General features: G+C 43.5%; 1 protein-coding gene across 2 annotated transcripts in view; it reads left to right on the forward strand.

Moving 5' to 3' along the window:
* LETM1 (leucine zipper and EF-hand containing transmembrane protein 1) overlaps positions 1–19,400 on the forward strand; it is a 68,549-nt gene that overhangs the window by 32,476 nt on the left and 16,673 nt on the right. For both annotated transcript variants that reach the window (XM_005292392.5, XM_005292393.5), the window contains exons 5-10: positions 474–611; positions 6,087–6,290; positions 7,964–8,083; positions 8,557–8,688; positions 17,364–17,543; positions 18,217–18,372. In XM_005292392.5, coding sequence (XP_005292449.1) covers positions 474–611; positions 6,087–6,290; positions 7,964–8,083; positions 8,557–8,688; positions 17,364–17,543; positions 18,217–18,372 — 930 coding nt within the window. The remainder of the gene's footprint in view (positions 1–473; positions 612–6,086; positions 6,291–7,963; positions 8,084–8,556; positions 8,689–17,363; positions 17,544–18,216; positions 18,373–19,400) is intronic.

Consider the following 19,400-nt stretch of genomic DNA (forward strand, 5'->3'; position numbering starts at 1 on the left):
GGCAGCGTGAGACATCCAGTTTGTTACTCAGATTGAAGATCCCCTGGATAACATAAATGCTTAAGGAGCTGGTCATCTAGTTCGCTACTGTAATTTGGTGGTCTGTGGCAGACATCAGCTAGTACTCCATCTTGTGATTGTCTGTTAGACCATCGATCCATAACATTCAAGATAATTTACTTCCTAGTTAGTGACTCAGAAACAGGTAACGCCATTTTTGACAGTTCCACTCTTCTCTTCTCCCCCCCCCCCCACCTCTTTTGTCTAGTCAGTCCTTCCTAAACAGGTTATAGATGGACAATAAATGGCAACTGATCAAATGCTGTGGTGTAATGACATCCAATACTCTGGTATTGGAAAAAACCTATGGAGCCTCATCCAGAGAAAGGTTTAAAAGTGCGGAGGAAGGGAATCTTGGTGGGTATAATTCTGGAAAGGACATCTTAAAGCAAACATGCTCTTGTTTTTTATAGGAGGAGAGATTGAAGAAAGAATTGAGAGTGAAACTTGAAGTGGCAAAATTTCTTCAAGACACTATTGAGGAGATGGCCTTAAAAAATAAAGCAGCCAAAGGAAATGTTACTAAAGATTTTTCTACCTTCTTTCAAAAGGTAAAAATATAACCTTGTACTCTGTTCACATAAAAAGTAAATTGCTTGATATTTTTATCTTACTAAGCAATAGACAGTGGTGAAGAAGAAAACTAAGCTTGTGGCATAATCTGTTGCTGCTTATACCATGGTCACCTATCTTTACTCATTATGTTGGGCTTAAGTGAATAGTGTGTGACGTATGCTGAACAAAAAGTGCAGAAGTTTTGCTCTTTCAATTACAATTTATTGTGCTGAGATCTCACTTTGGTATTCCAGGTGGCACTTTCACTTTATCCAATGCATTTCCGTTTTAATTCTCAAAAGCAACACATCTCCTCTACCTTATCGTTTATGTCCTGTGTTAATGAAGCTGATTCTAATGTTGAATGCGTAGCAGCTTCCATTTTACAATACACAGTGGCTAGCACTGGGACATGGAATATGAAAAGTGAAAGAAAAATGTAAATTCTGTTCTAGTCAACTGGCTAGAAATTATGTAATTGTTGCCAGTCAGCTGTGATTACATAACTTAATCAACACTGGAAAGGAAGGATGATTCAGTAAATGTGGTAAAGCCTGGGACTTGGGAGATTGGAGTTCAGTTCCCTGCTCTTCTGACCAAGACTTCCTCTGTGACCTTAGATAAGGCATTAAATCTGTCTGCCTCAATTCCCCATGGGTAAAATGATACTTCCTTACCTCACATGGGTGCCATGAGGATAAATACATTAGAGATTGTGAGACACTCAAATACTACGTTGATGGAGCCATCTGAGTACCTTAACTAATGATGTCAGTAGTTACTCGCCTAACCAGTGCCAGGCAATAGTGACTTAGTCTTTTACACTATAAAACTACTGTATAAGCATTATCCTTGCAACACCCATGAGTTAGGGAAGAATTCCTGCTTTGCATGTCAGGATGCAGGGGGGATACAAGACTCGGAAAAGTTAAGTGACTTGTTAAGGCCCTTCAAAAGATTGAGTGCAGAGCTGCAATTAGAACTCTGGAGTTACTGGTTTCCACCCCGAGCTCCATATGCTAGACCTCACTGCCTCAGTAATTTAAGGAAACACATGCACTTTTATCTAACAGATCTTATCATTTTCATGTACATTATTGATTTGTAGGAGGATTAATGGGGGGAAGGGGAGCATTATTAAACAGCATTATTAAAGTAATTTAATGAGGTGCTAGTAAAAGAGAAACACATAGCAAAGATATTTTAGATCAGTTCTATAAATTTTAAACTTAAAAATACTTTTCTCTTCCGGTTGGTATTCCAATTAAAATTAATAACACAATATCTTGCTCATGTATACACCTCTGTACTAATGGAACACTCAGGTTGTGATGGGAAGCAGAGGTACGGAACTTGCATTTTTAAGGATCAAACATGCTATATATCTTTTGGCACTACTTGGTTTGTTTCTGATACGCCACATCATACTAAAGGGACGTTGTCTGATCAAATTTGCCCTAAAATTTAAAGCTTTACAAAACCGAATGTCAGTAGAAATGTTTCTGTGATTTTAAGAAAGGGGGTGGGAATTGTCTTGAATTAACATTCTCCTTAAAGTTTGCAACCTGCAAGAGACTGTCTAGAAATGGAATATAAATAAAAGTGAAACTGACTTTTTTCCATTATCCCGTCTCAGAGAAATGCAAAAAGTTAAGTATAGGGGTGTGTGGTGTGTGTTTTTTTTTTTTTTTTTTTTTTTTTAATTCTTTTGGTTCTAATGGTCTCTGTAGCCTAGGATATTTCATCAACTCCTTTCACCTAGTAATGTTTTGAGCCCTGGCTGAAAATGAAAGACTAAACCTGTAGGTGTGAAAGATTGGGGGGAGGGGGCGGGTGGAGGGGAGCTCCCACCAGTGAAGTCTAGAGGCTGCATTCTGAGAAACTTCAGCTCCTCTGTCATGCTAACTTTGGTTGGGGGTATATGTGCATTAGCAATTTCTTCTGGGATTTTGAGCCTAGACCTTGCTTGGGTGCTCCATGGTCCATAGCCTCTGGGTAGTAGGTTTATGCTAAATTTGTAGATCCTTTAGCTGCAAGAAGAGAGGAGCTTTGCCTTTTTTCCTTGCCTCTCTCAACCAGAGCCCCTTGACTGCTGCAAAGGTGAAAGTCTGATACTCTTTCCTTCTGCCAGAGCATTCTGACTCTCATAAGGCGGAGTGAGGTATCAGGAAGGGGGGAAAAAATGGAGGACAGAGCAAAAGGACTGCTACTACTTTGAGTAGTATCCCTATGGATTCTCCACTGTAGGTGCAGCAGCACCTCCTGCGCCTGGGATCGGAGATCTTCAGTAGCAGTGCTTATTGGGCTGCACATGTGCTCCTCCCTGTCTCACTCCATGGGCGGCCTCTATATATATTCTGTCTGGTCCAACCGCCTTTGGTCTGGGCCAGAATCCAGAGCAGAGCCCTTCTACCTCAACCTTTAGAGACTCTCCTTAACTTACCTTACATTAGTAGTGATTAGCCGTTTTCTGTTAATTCCTCCCCAACCCCCCTGAAATAAAATCTTTTAGTTACTCTGCCCTTCCCATTACCTTATGCTTTCCCCGTTTCCTGCCCTCCCCGATTGGGAGCTCTCCCCCTCGGGACTGTGCTGGGGATCCCCCAGGTACAAGAGGTGCCTCTCTTGTCAAGAGGCCTTTCCCATGAGTGACAGTCACTCACAGTGCATCCGCTGCCTCAGTGAGGGCCACATAGCATAGAAGTGTACCCACTGCACCAGAATAACCACCTGAGCCCAAAAGGACTATGAACTCAGACTAACTATTCTCCTCATGGAGAATTCACTATGACCAGCTTCGGCCCCTCACCCGGATACCTTTCTGGCATGGCTCTCACCCTTGGCTTAGTCATCATCTGACTCCTGCTTGCTGCAGCCATCCAAGACAGGAAAACATTCTTAACAGGAAGAAACAGACTACTACATCGCCTGCTGAGGAACCACCTCAGAGAAGCCATTCCTTGCAAGGACAGTAGCCTCAACATCATTGGGGTAAGACTTAGCTTCCATGACCATCTAGGTACCTCTGGTATTGGAGCTAAAGAGAAGTCCAAGGACCCTAAATGGGCAGCACCACAGGCAGACACCATGTCTCTCAGGACTGAGCAGCACAGTGCAAGAGTTTCCGAAACTGTACCGAGTGCCTCATCTAAGACAACTTCAGGTGTTTTGTCCCAGGCAACTGTTTCGGCACTGACCAAATCCTCGGCACCGGGCAAGATCTTGGCACCGAATAAGCCATCTATACCATCTATTGGCCGCTCGAAGGAATGCATGCTGCCCTTGGCACCAACAGCTCCTTCACTTTCCAAACAACCACCAGTGCTGATGATGCTTTTGCCTGCTCCACAGAAGTTCAGATTTCCAAGGGACCTGGTCATCTTTGATATGCCTGAGTCTCTGCTTTTCTGTAGAGAGCTTCCTGTAGCCCATGTTCTTCCCTGGAGTCACAACACTACTGCACTTCACCACTGAGAGAGGGTGGTGCAGTTCCCAGCAAGGAAGAAGAGTAAGAGAACAAAGAGTATTCTGTTCTACCCCCATATCCAGAACACAACACAGACGAGCAGCCAATCGTCTGTGTGTATCTGGAACCCAGAACCGAACCAGGATCCTGGTATGGACGCCCATGGATACAACCCTACTGGGACCCATGGGCTATGTACAGGGCACAGTTTCCCAAACCGCCTTAGAGCAGAGCCAGGAACATGCATGATTGCCATCCTCATCCATCTCTCAACCACCTGATGTGGACTCAGTAATGATGGAGGAACAGCAGAAGGAAACTCCACTTCTCCTCCTCTTCCCCGATGAGGCCATCAGGCCACCACCTCCTATGTCTGCAGACAATTTCAGACACTTTCAAGAACTATTCTGCAGAATCACAGCATTTCTCTCGATCCTGCTGGAGAAGTCAAAGACCAACACCACAATCTGCTTGATACCCTACACACCTCCACATGGACAAAGATAGTCCTCCCTATTAATGAGACCCTCTTGGACACTGCCAAGGTGCTCTGGCAGACCCCAACATCCATCCCGCCAGCCTGCAGGCGAATTGACAAAAAATACTATGTTCCCGCTAAGGACTTAAAATTTCTTTTTTCCCGTCCTACTCCAAACTCCCTGGTCATCAATGCAGTACACCGGAAGGGACACCAATACCACCCCAGCGACTGGAAGCGACTAGACTTGTTTGGTCGCAAAGTATATTATTCTCCGACACTCCAGTTCCATAACGCCAATTACGAGACTCTGATGGCCAAATACAATCATATGAACTGCAGTAGAACCTCAGAGTTACAGACACCTTGGAAATGGAGGTTGTCCGTAACACTGAAATGTTTGTAACTCTGAACAAAGCACAGTTCAGGCTCCAGATTCAGCAGCTGTGAAAAGTGCTGGTCCAGAGAAAATACTTCTGTTATAAAGATCCCTTTTGCAGGCTATTGTACTGGATCGGTGTTCCTAATTTCTGCCGAAGCTAATGTAGCAGAGCAGAAGGGCACTCTTAAATTGTAAAATGCATCTTCTCGTTTTACCTCCCTCTCTCCAACTTGTAGCCTCTTCAACGTAGGGACACTTTTGAGGTTGATGCAGTCATAGCCTTTCTTAGCTCCCAAATTTCTGTGTTCTCTGGTTAATAAAAGTTCATCAGATGACTGGAAAACTATCAGCCTCGCCGAGGATGAACAGATTCCCAGATTTCTAGCTGGATAATCCAGTGACAAAACTTCACAGTGCAGATTTTGTTTAGGTGTCTGAATATACGTGAGATGCTAGCTCAAATAATAGTTGTCAGGCAGGGTAGGATTCCCGATACTCTAAGTCAGGGGTAGGCAAACTACAGCCCGCGGGCCATATCCAGCCTGCAGGACCATCCTGCCTGGCCCTCCGAGCTCCTGGCCTGGGAGGCTAGGCCCCGGCCCCTCCCCTGCTGTCCTCCCTACCCTGCAGCCTCCGCTCACTTGCTCCACCGCCGGCGCAATGCTCTGGGCAGCAGGGCTGTGAGCTCCTGGGGCAGCACAGCTGCAGAGCCCAACCTGACCCAGTCTCTGTGCTGTGTAGTGGCGGTGGCAGCAGCGTGGCCTGGCTGTAGCACTGCCAGCCACCGGTGCTCTAGGCAGCACGGTAAGGGGGCAGGGAGCAGGGGGGGTTGGAGAGAGGGCAGGGGAGTTCAGGGTGGTGGTCAGGGGGCGGGGGTGTGGATGGTGGTCGGGGGGAAACGGGGTTGGATGGGGTAGGGGTTCAAATTACTCAATGCAGACTGTTCTGTTGACAACCTTTTACTTGCTGTGAGAGACAAAAGACCCTGTGTCTGAATACACACTAATTACACTAATGTGAAAACATTATGGATAATTGGAATTGGAACAAAATTTTTTTAGTTAAGAACTGTACAGTACTTATTGTTAAAAGCGATATTTATCCATTAAACTTGCTTTGAGATAATTTTTTTTTTCTTTTCTTAGATCCGAGAGACTGGTGAAAGACCTAGTAATGAGGAGATCTTACGGTTCTCTAAACTGTTTGAAGATGAGCTTACGCTGGACAATCTTACTAGGCCTCAGCTAGTGGCTCTCTGTAAACTGTTGGAACTTCAGTCAATCGGGACAAATAACTTTCTGCGCTTCCAGCTGATCATGAGGTTGAGGTCCATGAAAGCAGATGACAAAGTAAGTAATTTTAGTCATGCTTTTAAAAAAAAAAAAAAATGCTTACATGTTCCAATGCTATAAGTAAGCTTGGCAGAATTTGATTTTTATATTAATATTTTTGATGGATATTATCAATTTTATTTTAAAACATTTTTAAATTTTTTGTAGATCTAAAATTTCAGGGTTATGGGAAATTATAGGGGAGGGAGACAGTCATTATTTAATGAAAGCTGTTGAGATTCAAAAAGTAATAACTTTATAATCGTTAATATAAAATGTCAACATCATGTCAAAACATACATAGTAAATATCCTTAATCAAACTTTAAGTTTTAAGCAATATATTTCTTTCTTTGCCTAGCTGTATATTTTAAAAATTATTATTGATGGAAATATTGGTTTGTGTGTATGGTGAAGTCGTCTTTACCAACATTTACAGATCAAAAATCTAATCTTATCAAGTGTAGCTGAAATATAAAATTTTTTGTTTCTAGGCATCTACTTATTTTTGTCTCAAAGTTTTATTAATATTAGTTGTATACTTCAGCAAAAAGACTGAAGCCTTAAAATTAGGTGAGCTTCCTCAATTTAGGAAAGAAATGCTGGCCCTTTAAAAATAAGGCAAAAGTATAGCATTGGGGCTAGAAACATTTGGTTCGTACACTAACGTTATGTTTGAGAGTCTATTTCAAATTTGGTGTGGTCATAGAAAGATGGATTTGATTATTTTGTTGTCTTTTGCTAGCCATTTGCGCTCCTCTTCCTCACTACACACTTTACTATGACTGGCAATCTCTCTGTTCAGGGGGGCTAGAACTGAAATGTTTTATGTTAATTATGAATATATTAGGTCTGATTACATTGACAAAACTGTTTTTGCAGAAGCTTGCATAGTGTATGCCTGCACAAACAATGTTGTTAATTGAACACTTTTCATAAGTGCCAAAATCCAGTAGCTTTGATTTGTTCTGAAAAGCCACTTGTGTTTGAAGGAAAACTTACTTTTCAATTATGGAAACTTTGGGAAGGCAAGTCCTGTTTTATGAAGGACTTCTAGATACAGATAATTAGGCTGTGAAAAATACTACAGTTTTCTGATTACTAAATTCACCAATACAGGCAGTACAGTTCTGAATCATCTCCTATAGCTACAGCTCATTAACCCACCTCTCAGGTTCTTAATATCTGTCCAATAGGGATCCATGAAGGTAAGCATGGATTTGATAGGAATACCCATTTGGAAAGTTCAGCTATATGTGACTTTAACACTAGGTTATTTCCTTTACATTCACAATACCATTTTAATCTTTTGATTTTATGTAGTCTCCTCCCCCTCCCCCCCCCCCCCCAGTTGATCTGTGCTTGTAACTACCATTTATGACAATAGGAATATAGAATGAAAGGGAAAATATTTTTGTAAGTGTAAACTTCATGTCATAGAAATTATTTAAAATATTTACCAAGAAAACCCCAAAACCCAGTGCAGTTCTGGAACTTTTTAAAACAATTTAATTCTGCTTGAAATGTGCAACATAAATGTCTATCTGTTGTTCCAAACATTGTGGTTCTCTTTTTTTATCATCACAGCAGCCCCTAGTGATCATTCTAAACATCTATGTGCTTATTGTTTTCCTGTTAACACTTTTTTACATGTTCGTTACATGTGAGGTGTTTATTTTACATCTTGTATAGCTGATTGCGGAGGAAGGAGTTGACAGTCTGACTGTTAAAGAACTGCAGGCAGCATGTAGAGCAAGAGGTATGAGAGCTCTTGGCGTAACAGAAGAACGACTAAAGGAACAACTTAAACAGGTACATGTCCAGTAAGATCACTTCAGTACTTGTTTAATCATAAAATAGTAATACTGTTCTGTGTAGGCATATAATATAAATGAACAATATGGGTATTGGCCTTTACTGAATCTGTTACTATTTTCTGAGGTATAAAATTTATATACATTAATCAGACTCAAATTATAGAGCTCTCATAAATTGTGATTTGGGTCTAAGACCAATAGTTCTAAAGCTGATGTACACCTTGATCCACCTTTTGTCGCTTTTTGATCCCATATATACCTTTTGTTTAAGAGAATGCAGCTCTGGCATTTATTGTGCGTAGCGGCTTTCATCTAAAGATCTCGGTTCTATTTGGAATACGTTAGTAAATTACACTTTGTATTTTATACTGTATCTAGAAAATAAGTGGTAACTTCCAATTTGCTGTGGAATTCCTATTTTCTGTGTGATTAAAATATAACTATATAGGTATATCTATTGAATTACAGTGGCTAGAGCTGCACCTGGACCAACAAATCCCCACTTCATTGCTTATTTTATCCAGAGCTATGTATCTTCCGGAGACACTTTCACCAGCTGATCAGCTCAAAACAACACTCCAGACCCTACCAGAGAGTGTGGTATGTATTCCTTTATATAACCAGTACACTATCTTTCAACAAAAACTAGTTTCTCTGAAAACTGGCATTCTGTGTCTATATAAGCACTAATCATATTATTAGTGTTAGCTTTGTATTGGCCCTGTGTAAAGTGTAGCCACTGTGATGTACTTAGATGAACAACGTGTTAGTTTGCTTAGCTGGATGACTGGCTGGTCAAAAACGGCTACAGCATTTGAAAATTTTTGTATGCACTACTGCAGGTCGGAGTGACTAGGCAGTAGTTGGAAGACTTATTATGCATAGTGCTGGGGAAAGCCTAACTGTCCTTAACAGGAGGCTCTGAGGCACCTTGAAAGCACAAAGAAAAAGGCATGTACTGAAGGTTCTGACCAAAAAATGACCCTCAAGTCAAATGTGTCCTGCTGCACATTCATCTTTAATCCACAGACATGGCAGGCAAAAAACCATAGGTCTAAGCTTGCAGTACTACGTCTCAGTATGAGGTAAAGACCATAGTGAGCAAGATAAAGATCTTAAGGTATGTAGTCTTTGCAGGCTCCACTGCCATGTTAAAGATGGTTACAGTGAGGGTGGCTGCAGGCTGAGTTATGCAGATTGTGACCCTCTGACTCCTGCAAGCTGCTGTGCAACACACCGTCGGGCAAAGTATAAATTTCTCTGTCTGCAAATTCAAGTTTCTCTGCTGGTCTCCAGTTGAAAATAAATAAGAGGCAGCCTGGCTGTCTCCTTTTTCATCCATTAAGAACAACATATTGGGTGAGCCTACCTGAAATATCTCTGATGTCCAAAGTCTTGGAGTAAGCAGGAGAAACTAAAATTTGACTGTTCTACTGCTTTGTAGAGAGGGAGGGAGTCTGGCCAACTCTTCATTAGTGAAGCATTTTAAGAGCATGCTGTATCTGAAATCTTGCATTCAAAATTAGTCATGGGAGATCAGCATGATTCTCAAAACACACTAATTCCTCTTTGGAATCATCATTACTTGGCTTAGTTATAATTAAGCTTTCTGACAAGTATCTTGGGAGTAACTTTTTCTCACAGATTTCTTGAAACACAAAGTTTTAATCTTCACCAGATTTGGAGAATAAAGTAATCTTATCCCAAATCCCTGAAAGTTGTCTTTGGTTTTATTTTAATTATCTTGTCAATATTTTCTCTTGCTCCATACTCCTCATGGTAACAGTTTGTTCTTCTTCGAGAGATGTCCCTGTGGGTGCTCCACTCTAGGTGTTGGTGTGTCCCTGCACCTGCACTCGGAGATTTTTCGTAGCAGTACTCGTACTGGCCACGCATGTGCAGAGGCTGCCCCCCGCAGTGAGTCTAGGATAATAGTGCGCATGCGTGGCCAATCTCCTCAGTTCCTTCTCTACCGTCCCCGGCCTGAGACAGAGCTCAGCAGACTCGTTAGGAAATCCCTCACTTTGTTACAATTACCTGTTCTAGTAGTTAGTTTGTTGTCAGTTCTTGTTAGTGTAGTTCATTAGTTCTTTGATCTGTTTAAAAAAAAAAAAAAAATTTTTTTCTCTCAGCCACAGCCGCTTCTACCATGCCTGGCTCCACAGGCTTTAAGCGCTGCTCTACGTGTAAGGACGCTATCCCGCTCTCTGATGGCCATTGTATAAAATGCCTGGGGGAAACACATATTCCCCAAAAATGTGCCCACTGTACCAAACTCAGTTCCAGGGCACGAAAGGACAGGGAGCTTAAACTGAAACTGCTCCTCCTGCAGAAGTCTATCGGGTCAGTTTCAGACCCAGGCGCCGACTCCAGCTCTACTGCCCGCCATAGCCCCCCTGCTTCAAAAGAACTGAAGAAAGCTACAAAAAAGGGGCAGCCCTCTCCAACAAAGAAGTTGGTGAGGCACAAAAGTGCCTCAGGCAGGTCAACAGTTTCCCTGCCTGTGTTTCCTCGCCTCAGCACTTTTGAAGAGCCGGGCTCCTCAGGCACCGCAGGAAAGCCGCCTCAGGCTGCGGCGGCGGCGCGAAGCTCCGGTGCCGAGGCTTCAGGCTTTCAGTTGCCTGCCTCGTTTATGGCACCGTTCGGCACCGAGACGGACGCGGTGCCGACATTTCCAGCCTTGCCTGACCCTCTGCGGGCTGATGTTGCCCCCCCGGCACCTACCACGGCACCGGCAACCGCGGCACAGGCTGACAGGGAGATCAAAGGGAAAAACCCCTGCTCAGAGGAATGTTCCCTCCGGGCAACCTCCTCCTCCACAGCTTTCACCTCATGCAGGAGCCTCACCTTTTCAATTTACTCAGACAGCAGATCTATTGGTCTCACCTATTCTGCAGTCTCCCCTGATAAATGCCTGTTTTTCTCCAATGCTGGACTCAGGATCAGAACAACCTTCCTCCAGTCAGGAGGAAACTGATCCACAGGCAGTTTTTTCTCCTTATCAAGACTCCCAGACCCAGATCAACAGGGGTTACAAAAAAACTACCTCAGCCTGTTCTCAGTATCCTGCCCCATGGGGAGTGAACCCTTGGATGGCACCACCTATGCCCTACCCAGCACCTTGGCAATGTTGGGCACCATGGGCATCGTACCCCCGAGAACACATGCGCTACGGCACTTCGACCAGGCGCAACACCGGTTTAGCACTGCCTCGTGACGGACCTGCCAGTGACATAAGATACCAGGCAGCACCGTCACACTCCCAGGAGCAACTGAGTCCTGCTCCTAGTCCAGCAGAGTCTGACGTAACGCCTGAGGAAGCCTTACTTCCCCTTCCTCCAACCCCGTCAGATGACTATGCTAAATTCCAAGACCTCTTTAAAAGAGCTGCAGGTGACTTGAAAATTAACTTAGAGGAAGTCACTGAACAACGACATGAACTAACAGACATTTTGCAGCCCTCTTCTTCCTCTAGAGTGGCATTACCAATCAACAGAGCCCTTTTAGAACCCGCTAAATCCATCTGGCAGAATCCAGCCACTAGCCTACCTACCTGTAAACAAGCGGACAGGAAGTACTTCATTCCTTCAAAGGGCTCTGAATTCCTTTTTACCCATCCGGCGCCAAACTCATTGGTAGTGGATGCAGCAAACCAGAGGGCCAAACAACAGTACGCCCGCTCCACCCCAGCCAACAAGGACAGTAAACGCCTGGACCTCTTCGGCCGTAAAGTATATGTATCCTCGACGCTACAATTTCGCATAGCTAATTACACCGCAGTCCTTGCAAAATATGACCACAAAAACAATTCACAGCTCTGGTTTCCGAGGACAAACCATATCACGCACCGCTCTCCAAGCGGCCCTCGATGTAGCTAACACTGCAGCAAGGTCGACCGCCACAGCAGTGGTCATGCGACGGGGTTCATGGCTCTCTTCCTCCTTCTTCCCTCGAGAGGTCCAGAGCACCATTGAAGATCTTCCCTTCGACAGGGAAAAACTTTTTGCCTCCACCACAAACTACATGCTGCATTCGATGAAGGACGCAAGAGCAACCCTCCGGTCCCTAGGCCTCCAGTCACCTGCGACCAGAAGATGACAATATAGATATCAACCTTATCACCGACCACGCTACCCCACATTTTCACAACACTCCTATAGACCACAGGAACAACAACAGCAGCAACAACGCCAAAGACCAAGATTCCAGCATCGTCGTCCTAACTCTACAGGGGCGCTGCAACCCCCTCCAACTAATAGGCAGATTTGAAGCATTGGTCGAGGGTTTAGAAAACAGCGTTCCCACTTCAGCCGGCACACCTATCTTTGGACACCGCCTACGACCATTCTCTCATCACTGGCAGAAAATTACATCCGACAAATGGGTCATAGAGGTAGTTACAATTGGATACGCCATCCCCTTCTTCTCCCTCCCTCCCTCCCACCCACCCACCCTCACAGTCCCTCTTCAGGGACCCATCTCACGAGCGACTACTCTTCCAAGAAGTGCAGCATCTCCTTCAACTGGGAGCAGTAGAAACTGTGCCAGAACGACACAGAGGGAAGGGTTTTTACTTCCATTATTTCTTAACAGAGAAGAAAAATGGGGGATGGCGACCAATCCTCGACCTCAGGCGGCTCAACAAATTTGTCAAAAAGCAAAAGTTCAAGATGGTCACTCTCACCACTATAATCCCAGCGCTGGAGCAGGGCGACTGGTTTTCAGCCCTCGACCTACAGGATGCCTATTTTCATGTGACTATACACCCGTCCCACAGACTATTCCTACGCTTTACTCTCGGCTCCACACATTTCCAATACAGGGTTCTCCCTTTCGGACTGTCCACGGCCCCCCGTGTTTTTTCCAAGATCCTAGCCGTAGTTACAGCCTACCTCAGAAAACAAGGGGTCGTAATATTTCCTTACCTAGACGATTGCCTCCTCAAAGCTTCAACGTTCGACGAAGCTCTCTGATCCATACGGCTTACCATCGATTGTTTCCTATCTTTAGGCCTGCAAGTAAACAAAAACAAATCCACATTATACCCCACCCAATATCTGGAGTTCATAGGGGCATACCTCGACTCCCGGACAGGGTTGGCATCTCTCCCACCAGCCCGCTTCAATTCTATAAGTCAGCTAGCCACAAGGATTCGCAACTGTCCGGGACTGCCTACAAATATTAGGTCACATGGCCTAGTGCACCTCCGTCGTTCAAAATGCACGTCTATATATGAGGTGCTTCCAAGCGTGGTTGGCCACTGTGTACAGACCGAATGTGCACCCTCTAAACAAGACTCTCTCCATACCTGCCCGAGTCAAAGATTCTCTACAGTGGTGGACAATTCACTCCAACCTCTGCTCTGGAGTCCCCTTTCTTCAGCAGGCTCCATCCCTCATACTGACGACTGATGCATCTCTGACAGGATGGGGTGCACACATGTCTCACCACACAGGCAAGCGGATTTGGTCTTCAACCGAGACCTCTCTCCATATAAATGTCTTAGAACTTCGAGCCATTCGCAATGTGTGCCGTCAATTCCTACCACTGATCAAGAACCAACACGTATGCATAATGACAGACAATATTGCATGCATGTTCTACGTGAACAGGCAGGGGGGAGCTTGATCCCAGTCTCTCTGCACAGAGGCTATGAAACTCTGGAACTGGTGCATTGCGAACAACATCCGGGTATCAGCGGCCTATCTTCCCAGAGTGATGAATACCACAGCGGACGAACTAAGCAGAGGTTTCCCGTGGGATCACGAATGGGAATTAAACGAGCACACTATTCACAACATATTCCGCATTTGGGGCTACCCAGCAATAGACCTCTTTGCAACTGCAAAAAACAAGAAATGTCCCAATTTTTGCTCCAGAGCAGGGCTAGGCAAACATTCCCTGGGAGACGCATTCATGATCCCATGGCACCAAAACTTACTGTATGCGTTTCCCCCGATACCGGTTCTGAACAGGGTCCTGATAAAAATACGAACAGATGGAGCCAAGGTGATCCTAATTGCCCCATCATGGCCCAGACAGCCCTGGTTTCCGTTTCTCACCAAAATGTCGATTCGACCACCAATCCCCTTGCCTCTCATTCCGAACCTCCTATCACAACAACACAGCCGTTTTCTCCACCCCAACTTATCCATGCTCCACCTCAAAGCATGGTTCCTACATGGTTCTCCCAAAACTAACTAGATTGTGTTCTGCTATGCAGGAGCACTCTTTGAACTTGTTCAGAACACTCTACTCGCACCACCTATCTATGTAAGTGGAAACGATTCACACACTGGTGTTCAACTAAACAACTTAGTCCCACGTCAGCACCTCTTCCGCTCATACTTTACTACCTATTGGACCTTAAGCAATCCGGCCTTTCTTCCAGTTCCATCAGGGTCCATTTAGCTGCTATTACAACTTTTCATGACAAAATTGATGGTACTTCTGTATTTGCTCATCCTATCACCAAGCGCTTCCTCCAGGGACTCCAAACCCTCTACCCAGACATAAAACCACCCACCACCCCGTGGGACCTTCATCTAGTTCTCTCTTGCCTAACCCAACAACCATTTGAACCCCTAGCCACGTGTTCCCTTTTACACCTTTCGATGAAAACAGCATTTTTAGTGGCAATTACCTCTGCCAGGCGGGCAGGAGAAATAGCAGCTCTTATGGCAGACCCACCATATACGATATTTTTCAAAGACCGTGTTACCCTCAGGTTACACCCCAACTTTCTTCCTAAGGTACACTCCTCATTCCACATTAATGAGCCGATTCACTTACCAACCTTTTTCCCGAAGCCACATGCGAACTCGTTCGAAGCCTCAATGCATACACTAGACGTACGCAGGGCCTTGTCCTTCTTTGTGGATAGAACCAAACCTTTTAGAAATTCTTCCAGACTTTTTGTTTCCATCGCGGAGCGTTCCAGAGGTACACCTATTTCTACCCAGAGACTTTCGAACTGGATTTCTCAGTGCATCCGGTTGTGCTATCGGATGAAGAAAGTTACACCTCCAGACGGCATCAGAACACACTCCACTAGATCTATGGCTGCCTCTGTAGCATTCTTACGCAAAGTTCCCCTGGCTGATATCTGTAAAGCAGCTACCTGGTCCTCTGAGCACACATTTGTTAAACACTATGCCCTTACTCAAGGCCCTCTATCTGATATACGTTTGGGCAGGGCTGTACTATCAGCGGCGTTCCTATCAGATCCGAAGTCCCTATCTCCTTAAGATACACGGCTTTTAAGTCACCTAGAGTGGAGCACCCACAGGGACATCTCTCGAAGAAGAAGAGGAGGTTACTCACCCTGTGCAGTAACTGATGTTGTTCGAGATGAGTGTCCCTGTGGGTGCTCCACTACTCACCCTCCTCCCCTCTACTTCGGAGTTGGGGTAGCCTCCGTTGTAGAGAAGGAACTGAGGAGATTGGCCACGCATGCGCACTATTATCCTAGACTCACTGCGGGGGGCAGCCTCTGCGCATGCGTGGCCAGTACGAGTACTGCTACGAAAAATCTCCGAGTGAAGGCGCAGGGACGCACCAACACCTAGAGTGGAGCACCCACAGGGACACTCATCTCGAAGAACGTCAGTTACTGCACAGGGTGAGTAACCTCCTCTTCCATAAACAAGACCTTAAAAGTCCCCAGGCTTTGAGATAGATATTTACTACAGTCTGATCTACGCTACCAAGTTATGTTGACCAGAGTTTTCTGAATTTAGTTTTGCATGTATCCACACCTGAATTTGTCTCCCACTGCCATATGCACCCCATTACATTGACACAATAACATCACCTCCCCAAATGACATAAGGCCAAAGTCAACCTACTTTGTCACTATAGTGCTAGTGTAGACCTGTTTAAACCTTAACAGTCCTTCACCAGCTGTCCTACAGTGTTCCTGTCTCCACAATAGTAGCTGCTCCAGTCACAATTTTGAATTCAGTGGCCGGGGTCACAGATATTGGAAGCCATATCTGTCTTATCCTGTCTCTTTCAGTAGAAGAGTTCTCATTTGAAAGTACAGGCAGTTCTCGACTTTACGACATTCGCCTTAAGACATTTCTGAATTGACACCCTGATTCGACTTACGACTATTGATTTTGACTTTACGACACTCGGTCCCGCAATGGAGTTGATTGCGGTTCCAAGTTACGTTTCGACTTACGACACAATTTTCAGGAACCAGTTGTGTCATAAGTCCGAGGACTACCTGTAATATATTAAAGCCATTTCATTTCCAGGGTATGCTGACTGTGGTAGCTATAATTCTGTCAGTTGACCATTACATCTTTAAGGCAGCCACACAGAACCTATTACATATCTTTCCAAACACAATTACCTAAACACTGCATAGTTCTTGTACAGATTCACATTCATCTACCTGTTTTCCCTGATTGATAGGTTAATTTTTATAAAAATTGTTAATCAAGGTTTTAAGTCAACTGGTAAAGACTGATATCGTATTTATTTAAAGACTACATATTTATTTTTAACAGACTTGTAGGTGCTGTTTCAAGGATGTGATTACAGAAATATTTATTCAGTTACAGCTTTTACTACTTTGTTCCCACTGTTTTAGCAATGCTAGTCTTAACCATCTGTGTGTCCCACAACCATCTTTGTGTTGCTTCTGCACTGTCCCCTGTGCATGGAACTGCCTTCCTTTAAATCCCTTCCAAAAGACTCCTTTCTTCCATGATACCACAAGAAATAGGCAAAATTTCAGACAGATAGGGTGAGGGGCAGACCAGTGTAGTTAATAGTCAAAAATAGCTTTAATTTATTCTCCTATTGTGTGTATTTAGAGTGTAATCCCTCTTCCTCACCCTTCTGATGTTGCTTTTGACTTAGATTGTAAGTTCTTCAGTGCAGAGACTGCATCTTCCTGTGTGTATGGTCTACCATGTTCTGGGAGGTTACTGGGATAAAAGTTAACCTAAAAATATGTTCTGCCAAACGTGTCTGTTTTGAAGGAATGGGTTTTCAAAACTTGTTTACAATTTTGTCCTGAAAAAGATTCATACAGGGGACAGGAGAAAGGAATGACTTGCACAATGAGAATGAAAAGCTTTAACAGTATCAAAGTAGAAAGGCGCTGTAGGTTTCTCAAAATAAACAGAATTCTCTCTGTGGACTGCACTAGTAGTATAATTTTTATTTGTTTGACAGTGTGTTCACTGAACTGTTAAGACCTCTGAGCTACATATTTCAAAATGTAGAAGTTTGTTCATATGTCATCCTTCCAATCTGTTTAGGCCAAAGAGGCTCAAGTCAAAGCAGCAGAAGTCGAGGGTGAAAAAGTAGATAATAAAGCTAAGCTGGAAGCAACCCTTCAGGAAGAAGAAGCCATTAGAAAAGAAAAACAAGAAAAAGAGATGGAAAGAATGTCTGAAGCTGCTGAGAAAGCCAAAGAAATCCTTCAGGTTGCAGCAAGGGTAAGTGCAACTTCCAGCTGTTGAGAATTAAGTGCGTCAGTAGCATGAACACTTAGTCCATTGTGGACTCCATTGTGTTTCTTTTGGGATTTATAGTGCATCTATTCTAGGTTTTGTCTGTAATCAAAAAGACATCAAAATGCACATTTGAAAAATGTAGGGCATCTTAAAACATGGGAGGCAGAAGAAAAAGAAATATAGAGAACAATCCTGCAATTCAGGGGATTGACTAAATGACCTAAAATGTCATTTCATTTCCCTCTGTTATGTTTGATTCTGTTACTTGGAGGCAACAGGAGATATTTTTGTTTGTTTAAAGAGTTTCCAGATTTTTCTACCTAAAATATTCTTTGCAGTTGGATTTGCTAATATTTAACATTAAAAAAATTGAATATACTTGATATAACATTGTTTGGCTTACTTGTCTATGGAAACTTAATGTTATTGTTGAATCAAGCCATATCTTAAAAGGCATAATTTTATTAATATTTTCATGAAATGGGCTTAAACATTGTAATTGAAGTTGGTCAATTTGTAACTGGCAGAGATGTTCATACTGCTTTTGTAGTGTCTTGGAACCTGTATCTAATTAAGCAGATGATTCTGAAAACAGAGAAACATGATGCTGTTTTGTATTAATGAATGTCTTTTTCAATGTGGTTTTGAAATTCAGAAAGAGATGGAGTCTGCAGTGGATCTTGAAGCAGCTGCTGTACATGTGAAGAAAAGCCAGATAGCTGTGGATACCGAACATGAACTGGCTAGTGTGGATTTGACACTGCATTCAGAGACCTTGAAAGATACAGCACCAGTGTTAGAAGGCATTAAGGTAAATTTTGGTATTAAAGACCGGTTTTAAAAACAGTGTTTGAAAAGCGTAAGCTGATCCAGTATAAAAATACCACTGTAGAGGCAATTGAATTTCTTCAACACAGTTCAGTGATTTGAGGAAAATCTTAGCAGACTTGCTTATTTTAGCTATCTTACCTCCTGAAGAGAAATCCGTCTAGCCCCAAACCCTTAAATTGCCTGCGTGCAAGGCCTAGGACAAAACTGCTAAGCCTGTCCACAGTCTTAAAACGTTTCCATTTTGTGCAGCTGATAAACCTAGTTCTTAGGCTGTTTGCAGTGGCTTGAGGAGTTTTAGACCGCTGCACTTCCATTTTTACTGCTTATTGTTTATATAATACCATTGGGCAGGAGTGTATGTATGGCAGTTTACAAAACAAGATAAAAATGGGTTTCTTTCTTGAAGAGCATAGTCCAGAAGATGGAAGGCCTAACTTCTAGAATTAGGATGATGGTTTAGGAGACTTCTTTGTTACAGTGATGTATGTATATCTTCAGGAACTCAGTTACGGTTATTTTTCTGTGTGTAGATTGGGTAACTGAGAGCAAGAATATGGCCCCTTGTCTCTCTCATGGTGTAATTCCTAGCATTCTAATATTTTGTATTGGAATCTTTTACATGTACAACAAACTCATTAATACAGGAATCAGCTGTGAGCTAAGTTTTGACCCAGTCAGGTTTCCTTACAGCCTGCAGGAAGAATAGAGCACTTTAAAATGTTATTAGCTTTACACAGCTGCCAAACAGTGTCTTAAGCTAAAAGGAAGAATGGTGGGATCATTATAAACTCACTTCTGCTTTCAGTGGGCAAGCAGCTTCTGTTGGCAGGATTCAGTGCGATTATTGAACTTACCACCTTTCATTTAGGTGACGGTCTAGTGGTTTAGGGAGCTTGTCCAAATCAACTCTATAGAAATTCACCCAAGACTTATTTGAATTTGCCAGAATCTTTTTGAAGTGTCCCTCTCTCTGCTCTTAAATCTTGATCTCTAGCTTAGCTTCTTCTA

This window comes from Chrysemys picta, chromosome 5 (assembly GCF_011386835.1).
Source record: "Chrysemys picta bellii isolate R12L10 chromosome 5, ASM1138683v2, whole genome shotgun sequence".
Taxonomy (NCBI): domain Eukaryota; kingdom Metazoa; phylum Chordata; order Testudines; family Emydidae; genus Chrysemys; species Chrysemys picta.